Below are 12,214 nucleotides of genomic sequence, written 5' to 3' on the forward strand. Positions count from 1 at the left end.
TGTAGACCAGTGTATTCAGTCTAGTCATCCTGCTCCGTTCATTCAGTGATGGCAGAAACTGGTTTGTGACATCAAAATGTGACATAATGGAAATAAAATATAGTGCTACAAAGACTGGATTGCAACATTACTGAATGAACCAGGTGAGAGGAGTAGGCAAATTATAAAGAGGACAGTTCTGTTTGTCTGTAGTTACTCAGTGATCAGCAGTTATGAGAAAGTCTTTACAAGCGAAAAGTACATGGCACTAATGACTGAGGATCACTGAAATTCACATGGTTAGCAATCAAGCAAACATATATGATTTTAAAATACCTAAGGAAGATCATTTCAAAATAATTCATTTTGGCCATTTCAATTTAGTTTATTATTTATACTACCTTCATAATATACTATAGAGTATGTTTTGCAAAATTATTGATGTCTTAGTAACAATAATTCATTGCACTTATATAGTATCTATCATACAAGTATCCCAAAGCACTTTACAAAGAGGGAAACAGGCACAGAAAAGTTACATGACTTTCCAATGGTCACACAGCAAGTTTTTGGGGCCCATTCAGGAGCAGAATCCAGATGTCCTACCTTCCACACATCTGCTTTAACCAAGAGACCATACTGTCTCAAGTTAAGTATAGAAGATTTCACTAAGCACTCTGCTATTAGATATAAGGTGAAATGTTTGCTGTTTTATGAAAATTAATGGGTTTGTTAACTAGGGAATCATCAATTAGGAACGCTCTACTGCAAAGAAAAAAGTATATGACAATGAAACAGGATGGAAGGGGTTGGTAAAATATTACAGTTTGTAAATTTTGTCATAATATGGTATTTACATAAACAAATAAAAACCAATCTGTATTTTATGATATAACCGGCTTACAGGGACAAGACATTTTCCCTTTGTCATAGTCACATAACAAAAGTAATTGTCATTTTTCCCCAATGATAACCACATTATGATCTGTTTTCTCTCATATACGAACACATAAAGGACATGATAGATAAATGAGTTAGGATAAGTTACCATTTAATTACAAAAATCTGCTCACCACACCACTGCATGAAAGAGAAAGGAAAGTGCATGCCAATAAAAGTCTATTTTATTCATCCACTAAACTCCTGTGTAACACTCCACGTTATTCTTTAAGGGATTTTATCATTAATGAGAAGGTTGTCAACAGATATGCCAATACTAAAAGCTATTTCTTAGCAGTTCATTTTAAATGAACCCATCAAACTTAAAATCTGTAGGTTTGTACTACATTACATGAATTACATTTTAAATTAAAATCAATGATGAAAGAAGAATCTATTTAATTCTCTTTCCATATGGATTTGTAATCAGGGCCCAAACAAATGTGGTGACTGGCCATAAGTTAACTTAAATTGGAAAACCACTGAAGGAAGGTAATGTGCAGTGTATTAAGTACTCTGCATCAGTTTATAATTTATATTTATAATGAACCTCTAAAATTATATCCTCTATTATCTCACCAAAATCACTGTGTACAATGTAAAATAGTTCAAATTTAAATGGGTTGGAAACTAAAGACAATATTTTCATAAATAGGGTACATCCATATTTGGACATCTAAATACAAGACCCAATTTAAAAAAAAAAAATGCTGAGCACCTAATGGGACCAAGATGCCCAGCCCTGTTTAGGTGTCTAAAAATAAATTTAGATGATTAACTTTAGACTCTTATTTCTTTAAATCTTGTCCTCAATTGGTATTCTGCTCCACCAAGGACTCCTAATGGGTCCTGCAAAATAATTTCCAGTTGTATTTACAAGTTCACATTAACAGTCACACGGGGAGGAAAAAACAAACGTAAAGCCATTTGAAAACAATGTCTTGTTTTCAGTGTACGAGAGTATATCAGCAATATTATTTTACAGAGTAAAAACAAGTCCTTATAACAAACTTTATGTCAATTCAGAACAACTACTAGATTTCATTTATAGAGAGAGTGACACTTTATGTCTGCACAACTTTAGGAATCTATGGGGAAAATATGGGGAGTTGGAAAATCTGGGGGATTCAGATTAGTAGGCTTAGAAGTCTACACTCCAGGCCTCTTGAGAGGTTAGAGAATTTTTGTCCTCTGTGGGTCATCAACCAAAAACTGCCCAAAAATTACAATGTCCAAACTGAATTCCATTTGTCTTAAGCAAAATGTTTTATTGGCAACTGCATAAAAACAGAGAGAAAACATCATTAAATGAAAGGATAGGTAAAAATAAACATATATGCTTAAAAATACTATAGAAAGCATAACTGGACTGGCACTAAACTTAGGTACAAGATATTGAAATAATATATGGACTCTTCTGTCAACTCTATATGAGAGAGAGAGAGCACATGCAGAGATTGTTTTGCCATTCAAAAAGATGGTTATTTCTTTGGAGCATGTTCACTCTTTAACAATAAGACATTTCCAATCATCCAATTCAGCTATCTTAATACTCTTCATGTCTTAAAATAATGAACAAACTTAGGGCAACATTCTCTCAGAATAACCAGTCTCCCTCCCCTCTGCCCCAATCTACACCCTCAGCCTGTTTTATTCTCCATGTCAATTCTCCCATTAAGGTCTATTAGAGTCTCTTAAAGGCTCCAGAACAATCACCTGAACATGTCTGCCTGGGCAGGTTCTGATAAGCATATCAATTGTGCACTCCTTTCTAGCTGACTCCCCAACCCCAACAACACAAAGTTTCTTAGATAAAGGATATGAAGTTCAATTAAGATGCGAAGTTGTCATACAGATCTTTCACTACACAAGAACTAGGAACTCTATTAAGATTTCTTTGAATCTGAAGGGACTAATTATTGTGTCACATTTCATTAAAATTTAGTGCTGACTAATTTTTTCCAACAACAGCCATATAATTTTTTCTGCCTTTTGGAATTGTAAATAAAACCCAAAGACCTTTTTTTAACAGCAGCCCTCGCAACGCAGTTTCACCAGTTTATTTGGCAATGCTGGGTAGCAAATTACTAGTGAGCTACTCAGATAAATACCAATGAGCCTCAGCACATGCATTTCAGTTGCCATGATGCAATCATGACAATATAATACAATCATAATAATCCTGATTTTAAAAGCCCCACTAACTACCTGCTATAATGCCCAGGGTGCTATACAACATAATAAAGTAATTTACAGTACATTGAAATGAACCCTGTAAAAGATTAACAAAACTGTCAAAAGGTGATGTTAAGGTTTGAGGAGGGAGAAGAAATCAATTGGGACCGAGAGTGATCAAATCAAAACCTCTTTGGAATTAAAAAAATAAAATAAAATAAAATAAAATAAATTGTACACTGAGATCCACTATAGTAAAAGCATAATCAGCTCAAGACACAAGGGTGGGGAAAAAACAGTGGGCAGTGACTGAGTGCACATACCTAAAGAGGTTAAGGCATCAGGGACAGACAAATTTAGTACAATGCTTTGGTGGTATGGATAAGTGTATGACTGAAAGTTGGAGTGCAACAGGATTGAGTTGCATTGTTTCCTGTGTTCCCAAGAATCAGACTGGTGTATTCAAAACTTCTTTCATGGCAGGGGTAAAGGGACACTAACATCACCAGTAAGATGTCCCAGAGCAGGAATAATATTGCCCGTGAGACAAGAATTTCACTTGCACTGTTCGTGGCCAAACCTTCGGGTATGACTGGATTCCCCACAAGTTAGGGCTGTTCTATCTGGATGGGCTGCATCTCTCCAACATCACGTCCAGTATAGTTATCCTTGGTCCAGACTTGTCTCAAGATCTTTGTGACTTTTAGGTGGACAGAGTGCAATGAGAAGCAAAATTTTCCTCCAGGGCAGATTGGCAGAGACCCTGGGGGTTTTTCGCCTTTCTCTGCAGCGTGGGGCACCGGTCACATGCTGGAAGATTCTCTTCACCTTGAAGTCTTTAAACCATGATTTGAGGACTTCAATGGCTCAAACACAGGTTTGATACAGGAGTGGGTGGGTGAGATTCTGTGGCCTGCGTTGTGCAGGAGATCAGACTAGATGATTATAATGGTCCCTTCTGACCTTAAAGTCTATGATTCTATGAAAACATAAATGACAATTTGCTAAGCAGATTACTAGCTGCAGCTGAGGGCAAGCAGTACACATGTATACAGGACAGTATGGCACTGGACCTTAAGGCCACAAAAGGTTTCAAACATTGAGGGAGAGCAATCTCACAACTGGGATCAGCTGAGACAAAGGTTGTATTTACCTCTTGCTTGATAGATAAGCCAAACCATTAGGGAACAATGAGCACTGTCAGTTGTAGGGCCCAATTTTTCATTTTGGGAATGGTGACCCACATCGCACAGGGCTCTAAATCGGATAGCAAAGTCTCAGTCTAACAGCTGGGAATCAGGCAGTCTCTCAAATGCTTTACAATGTTTGTTTTTAGTCAGGGAGAACTGGAAAACAAACCCATAGTACAAGGAACACTTGCACAGGATCTTCAGTTAAAGTGTATTGCTATGATCATATAGAGCCAGATAGCGATATTACTATCTCAAAAAGAGTAGTGCCTTACTCCATTAGCATCCCCACTGACTCCAACAAGACTATTAGTGGTGTAAGGTACTATTCAACATGGGTAAGAATAAAACTACCTGGCCCATAATAAAGTTGTGGCTTTACAACAGAACTGAAATATCTTCTGAGGGCAATCTCAAATGCAGATTCATAGGTTAATAAAGCCATATAATCCAAGGCCAGAAGAGACCACAGTGATCATCTAGTCTGACCTCCTGTATAACACAGGCCATAGAACTTTGCCAAAAAAATTCCTGGTGCATATCTTTTACAAAAACCTCCAATCTTTACTTAAAAGCTGTCTCACTGTTAAAAATCTACACCTTATTTCCAGTCTAGCTTCAACTTCCAACCATTGGATCGGGTTACGTCTTTCTCTGCTAGATTGAAGAGCCCATTATTAAATAGTTGTTCAACGTATAGATCAGGGGTGGCCAACCTGACCCTGAGAAGGAGCCAGAATTTACCAACGTACATTGCCAAAGAGTAACAGTAATATGTCAGCAGCCCCCAGTCACCTCCCCGCCCCGCTCCCACTCCCAGTGCCTCCCGCCCACCGGCAGCCCCCAATCAGCGCCTCCTCCTCCCTCCCGATCAGCTGTTTCTTGGCGTGCAGGAGGCTGGGGGGAGGAGAGGTGGGAGTGAGGGCATGGCAGGCTCAGGGAGGGGGTAGGAAGGGGTGGAGTGGGGGCAGGGCCTGTGGCAGTGCCAGGGGTTGAGCAGTGAGCACCCCCCGGCACATTGGAAAGTTGGCGCCTATAGCTCCAGCCCCGGAGTCTGTGCCTATACAAGGAGCCGCATATTAACTTCTGAAAAGCTGCATGTGGCTCTGGAGCCACAGGTTGGCCACCTCGATATAGATACTTATAGACAGTAATCAAATCAACCCTTAACCCTTAGCCTTCTCTTTGTTAAGCTAAAATAGATTGAGCTCCTTGGATCTATCACTCTAAGGCATGTTTTCTCATTACTCATTATTGTGGCTCTTTTCTGTACCCTCTTCAATTTACCAACAACCTTCTTGAATTGTGGCCACCAGAACTGGACATTGTATTCCAGCAACAGTTGCACCAGTACTAAATATAGAGGTAAAATAACCTCTTGAACCCTAATTGAGATTTCCTTGTTTGTGCATCCCAGGATCACATTAGCTCTTTTTGACACAGGGTCACAATGGGAGCTCATGTTCAGGTGATTATCCACCACAAGACCCAAATCTTTTTCAGAGTCACTGCTTCCCTGAACAGAGGCCCAGTCCTGTAAGTATGGCCTATATTCTTTATTCCAAGATGTATATATTTACTCATATTAAAAACACAGTTTGCTTGCGCCCAGTTTACCAAGTACTTCAGATCATTCTGAATCAATTACCCGTACTCTTCATTATTTACCACTCCCCCAATTTTTGTGTTATCTGCACACTTTATCAGTGATGATTTTATAGTTACTTCCAGGTCATTGACAAAATGTTGAATAGCATAGGGCCAAGAACCAATCCCTGTGGAACCATACTGGAAACAAGGGCACTGGAGCCCTCCCAAAAGTGGGGGCTTGGGGGCCCCCGCCCACACAAGGCCCTGCCCCTGCCCCCCAGGCCACACCCAAGCCAGAATGTTAGAATGTTAACATATAACCGATTCGTAATGTATTAACCCTTTGAAAGTTAATATTTTCCAAACTGCAAGAAAAATGAAACATTAGGAGGATGAGTGTATATGGTCATAGTGACCTCTGGAAGACAGTAACAATCTGTGTAAGTACTGACTATTACAGTCACACAAGATAGCAAGTGCTACTTGCAATGAAATGAGTGTTATTATACACTGATGCTTATGCATATGTAATAATCTAAAGTTTGTTATCTATTCATTTCCATCTCTACTAACTTTGACTAAAATAAAATTGTCATTTGACAAAAGCTTTAACTCTTTAGCAACCACAAATTTTCAGTTTTTGCAACCGTGAGGTGACAAACAGAAAGATAGATATGGATATCTCAAGTTCTGTATAAGTTGCACGTCAAGAGCTACTTATAATTTTATTAATAAATAGTAGTTATGAACTTCTGTATTAAGTAGATCAGCTTATACTATATACTGTAGTTTTGAAACATTCTTCACAAACTACTTACAGTATATTACACTCTGCCTTAGTCCCTTTGTGTAACATAATTGAACAGCTCAGATAGATGTCGCCTCTTTTCTAAAATAGCCGATACAATTAAGGAATCTATTTAAAGAACCTGAAAATCTTCCAAACTGTCATTTATGATTTGCTGCTCTGCCTCTATTTTCCAACCAACTTTGTCAAACAAAAATCCTTACGATTCTACGGTATTACAGATGAACATAACAACCAGTTTAAAAAATTGCAATAACAGCTCACTTGAGATTTTTTATTACATTTATGTCTACATAAAATTGAAAAAAACTACATAAATGAGAAAGCAGCTGAAGGGCGAAATCAAACTGCTGCCTTTATTAGATGCAAGTCTAATGTCTTTCAGATAAAATATCTGTAGGTGCCACAGTCAATCAAGATTTCAATGGAAACCAAAGATGAAAGCATTCATGCATAAAAGGCAAGTGTGATAATTATGATGTGCAGACAAGATAATGGAAAATATCCTAGCCTTTCTTCAATCTTATGTCTCAAGTACTGCCTTGACCTAGACAACCTGTAATGCTTCATCACATTTAATGCATTATTTTATTTTAATTATTTAGGAGTATTCAATTAATTCAGTAGGCATCTGGTCAACAAGACTAAACCTCTGAATCATGCAGCTTTTTAGCTGTTGCATTTCCACAAAAAATATGCCACAAAAACAGTTTTGAATAAACATGTAATTAAGTCTGAAGTCCTCATCATCCTCTAAGTTTATTAACCTTTACTGATTAGATAAATTGCAGCCATGTGGCTGACATGACATTTTCATCATTTTAAAACAGCTTTCTTTAAAACTTTGACCATGTTTTAATGGGCAGTAACTACATCATGAAGATCACAGATGCCTCTTTCTCAAACTCTACTAGCAACAAAATAATAAGGAATTATGGAGCAATTATTAAAGAAAATATGGGAATATATAGTCAGAGGGAGTAAAAAGTTCATTACATGTGTCTGTAAGGATTATAGTAATCACCTTCCATGTCCTACTCTAATCTACTATCCAGACCCAGGGACTCATCCACTTTAATATTCAGGAGAATAGTTTGCTCCTGCCAGAAGTTCAAGATTACAATTATGTTGGTATTATTAATATAATGTATTGGGCTATTAGAACATACCAGCTTTATAGTTATTAGTATGCCAAAACTTTCATAATAGAACGACAAGTGTAAAACTAACTAGTCTCTATAATTGTCCATATGATTTTAAAAGAAAGCAATTCTTGGAGTTCATTTTTAAATTTGACGGAGTATTGAACTAACCGAAACAAGTGAAAAATGTGGTGGGATAGTCACCTTTAATGTCTGATAAACTAGTAGCCAATGCCAAATTTTATGTTGGGATGAATAAACTTCTTATGTAGTCTACAGGACTGGTATCTCTTAGGACCTAATCCAAAGACTACTGAAGTCTACAAGAGTCTTCCCAGCATCTTCAATAGGCTTTGGCTCGAGCCTTAAGAGAAAGCCCAACACAAGAGGGAAAAAATGCAAAGTCTTTACCTGCTTGTTTCAGCCATTCAAAAAGCTGAATTTTCAATAATAAAAGGATAATCCTGACACAAGTAGAGCTGAGTGAAAATGCAGTTTTGGCAACCCAAAACTATTTGTGAATTCATGTTGAGAAGGCGGCGGCGGCAACAGCAGCCTCTCTTATAACCTTTAGCCCAGTGGGAAACCTGGGTTCAATTCCCTCCTCTGCCCGATGAGAAAAAAGGGATTTGAACATGGGTCTCATCTCTCAGGTGAGTGCAATAACCACAAGTCTAGAGAATATTCCGGTATCAGTCATTCTCAATCTCTCCTGTTGAAGCTGTTCCGCTTTGTACAAGTAATTTAATAGTCATTGGAGCCTGAACCTGGGTCTCCAACATCCTAGGTAAGTGCCCCAACAACCAGCTACAGAATCGTTCTCATTCTCTTTCCCTGGCTCAATGACTGTTTATTAGAGAGACAAGGTGGGTGAAGTAACATCTTTTATGGAACCAATTTCTGTTGGTGAAAGAAACCAACAGAAGTTGGTTCAATAAAAGATATTATCTCACCCACCTCATCTCTCTAATATCCTGACACCAGCACAGCTATCACCCAGCAAACAACAATTATTGACATTCATGGTGGCCATTCCTAGTCATTCATAATGGCAATGAATAGTCATTGGGCCAGGGAAAGAGTGAGAAATGACTCTCCAGTCATCCTCTGTGTAGCTCAAAAGCTTGTCTCTCACGTGAACGGAATCTTCAAAGATTTTACCTGTTTAAATTGAAGTCTCTACTGAGCATATGCAAGCTGCAATTTTATTTTATTTTTTGTAAAAGCTTACAACTTGGGCAAATTTTCACAGGGACTGCAAAAGGCACATCCCTGTCACAAAGGCCACTCCCCACACCCTAACAAATTTCATGTCTCTGCTCAACCATCTGGATGCACTAGAGAATTTAAAAAAAAAGTCAAGACTTTAACATGGGCAAAACAACGTCTGCTTCTCTAGCCTCCTTGCAAATGGCTCAAACTTTATGCTTGGTGTGTGTTTTTTTCCATTTCAAACAAACAAATAAACAAAGAAAACCACAACAACCACCAGCCTGAGGCAGACATGAAATATGGAAAAATTCAGACCAAATGGTAAAAGTTTTGCCAAGTTATAAGTAACTGAACACAAGGTCCAATAATGGGAAGTGTCAGGCAACCTCAATAATAGGCGACACTGCCGGTCCTTCCTATACTAAGGATCACTCACTTCACAAATGAACTTCAGCGAACTCTATGGTGGTAAATAGCAGGCCTCAACAATAAGGTATAATGGGATTCGGAAAGGAGAAAATGAGGAAAGGTCTCTCAACTGGAACTACAAGGGGAATTTAAGTAGGTAGAAAGTAATTAGCCAAGATGGAATTTGGCCATGGTACCACGGTTTAATGATCACAAATATACAGGACATTGGTATTATGTGTCAATAATTCAGTTCAGCTATGCCACATATTACTGTTCTCAGGGACTAGTGTAGAATTAACTCAAGGGAGAGTTAAACCCAAATGTATGAATAATTGTATGTGTGCGTGCAAATGCCCTACTTGCACATCTGCATCAGATTCTTTTGCACACACAATTTGGGTTTAGGCAAATATGTACATACACTTTTGGTAATTTGCCTCTGATCATGCTCTTTAAAACAAATATTTGAACCTATAAACAGAAATAACTTTGGCTTACAGCACCTGACTAAAACATGCTTAACTCTATTTCAAATTTAATTGGTGAAAATATCATCCCAAAGAGCTACAGCTCATGTGGTACCAGTACCAGAAATGGGTCTAATTATTTATTTGTTTATCCATAATTCTCAACTTTAATCTGGAGACAAAACAAGTATCTATAATATAGTAAAAAAATAAGTCAAGAAAAATATTAAGTTTTAAGAACCAAGCCTCAATTGCTTTTAAATTCCTCTTCTCTCCCTCCCTCCTCTCCCCCCCACACACAAATGTTTTGAATAATATTCAGCTACCATGGTTCAGGCATTTTAGATGCCACCATTTTAAGAAGGATGAAACCATATTAAATCAGGAGAGCTGAGATTGTAAAATTATTTTACCTGAAATCAAAGAAACTCCTGAAAATCAAGGACCTTTGAAAAAAACATCTTTGATTAGAAATGTTGAAAATATTACCTTGAGCTAGTCTTTCAAGCCGTTTTCCGTGTTCTGGGGGGATCGCATACCTAAAATTTACACAAAGAAACGGATTAAATGTTTAGCGCTACAGTTATGAAACAATAATAATTCTGCATGGACAAAATATCTGAAAGAAAAGAGACTAAATATGGTTATTAATATAAAATACAGTGTAAAACAACATGAGGAAAAACTAGGAGTTGATTTACTTTTAAGAAAAGAAAGTGATTTATTTTACTTTTAGTTTTAAAAACTGATTAGTATAATATAAATTGTAGTTTAAGAATGTTTTAGTCACCAATACTGTTTTGAATTTCTAGATTTTGGCAATACCTGTATGTAATTATATCTGTATACAGTTATTCCAATTAAAAGAAATGCAGATACTTATTTCTACTTTTATTTCTAAATAAGACTAACACATACACCAAAGCAGCAAAACTTTCATACACAATTATTTTCTTTGAATGTTTCACAAAACGAGTTCAACCGAAAAATATGAATTTAAGATGCATTTTTCATATTTGTTCTTTGTAGTTAAGTTGCAGGAATGAGACAGTTTATTCTGATCATAAATGATTAAACTTATATCAGTTTATAATTCAAAGAAATATGCATTCATAAATTCAATATTTATTCCATATTGTTTATGAAAATACTGTATTTGGAAATATTTCAATCTTTGTTTTCAATGAATTTTTAAAAAAATTTTTATTAAAGTCTAGTCACAACAAATCTGTGAGAAGAAAAATCATTGGTAGTATCACATTCTTTTTTAGTGTTTATTGCAGCTTGAAAATTTAAGATTACTGTAATGCAGGAAGATTATACTCCCTTTCCTAATTTAGCAGCACATGGTATCATATAAAAATGAATTAGCATTTTGTTATTTACTTCACAGATTTACCATAGATGTTAATTAGCTTGTAATTTTTGGATTCAATAGCATATGTGATGTGTGTGCACAATCAGCTTCTATTTCACTTTACGTGTTTATGGCAGTGTTAAGTTGCATTTGATATCTTCTATCCAGAATAAACATGTGGCTTTGGTCAGGTGAAAATCAGCAAGTATGTCACCCTATTCCATATATGAATGTTTTCAGATTGGTCCAACAGCCAAACTATATAAGAAGTACTTTGAAAGTAGGAGTTAAACTGGCAAATAATAGAAAAAAATTTGAACTGTCAGTTGACTGTCTGATCACTGGTCCAGGATCATCTCTTGGAAAAGTTCATTAACCATGAAAGTACGCACAGTGGTTCACTTGAGCTTTTCTAGACATGACCAGTCAAAATATTGGATCATAAAATGTGGGCGTCACTTACTTCCATAAAATAATTCAGCTATGTTGTCAAGTAGAATGACAACAATTCCAGAGAATATGGCATAGTGACTTCAGCTTCACTGGAAACAGCCACCATAAAACAAAAAAGTAAGCAGCCCACAGCAAAGGGGGGAAAGCATTGCTCACCTGACCGCAGGTAACCCCTAAACCCAAATTAAACATAAGTCACCTGATCTTAATATCAAAGGTGTGCTGCACTGTTCCCAGATTAAATTAGCTCTCAGCCTCACAGGTCTGTCCATTTGACTCAGGTCATGAGTTGTTAAAGCTCTGTTCCCATGTAATTAGTTAGAGCCAAACCCAAGCAAAATCATGGCAACCTCTCTCACTGAGTTTCACCAATACTTGTGGTATAATAAAATAATCCGCCCAACTTCAAACCATCCAACTTCCTTCCTCAACTGATACTTAAATTAGCTTTAACAACGAGGAGTCCTTGTGGCACCGTAGAGACTAACAAA

The 12,214-nt window shown here is 37.0% G+C and overlaps 1 protein-coding gene across 1 annotated transcript in view; it reads right to left on the reverse strand.

The window, feature by feature from the left end:
* The window catches only part of LOC113405360 (lysine-specific demethylase 4C-like), a 390,365-nt gene that overhangs the window by 314,962 nt on the left and 63,189 nt on the right, over window positions 1–12,214 (reverse strand). The window contains exons 6-8 of the mRNA XM_026646511.1: window positions 10,403–10,452; window positions 8,208–8,234; window positions 5,330–5,377 (exon numbers count right to left, since the gene is read on the reverse strand). Coding sequence (XP_026502296.1) covers window positions 5,330–5,377; window positions 8,208–8,234; window positions 10,403–10,452 — 125 coding nt within the window. The remainder of the gene's footprint in view (window positions 1–5,329; window positions 5,378–8,207; window positions 8,235–10,402; window positions 10,453–12,214) is intronic.

This window comes from Terrapene carolina, unplaced genomic scaffold (assembly GCF_002925995.2).
Source record: "Terrapene carolina triunguis isolate 2854851 unplaced genomic scaffold, T_m_triunguis-2.0 Scaffold35098, whole genome shotgun sequence".
NCBI lineage: Eukaryota > Metazoa > Chordata > Testudines > Emydidae > Terrapene > Terrapene triunguis.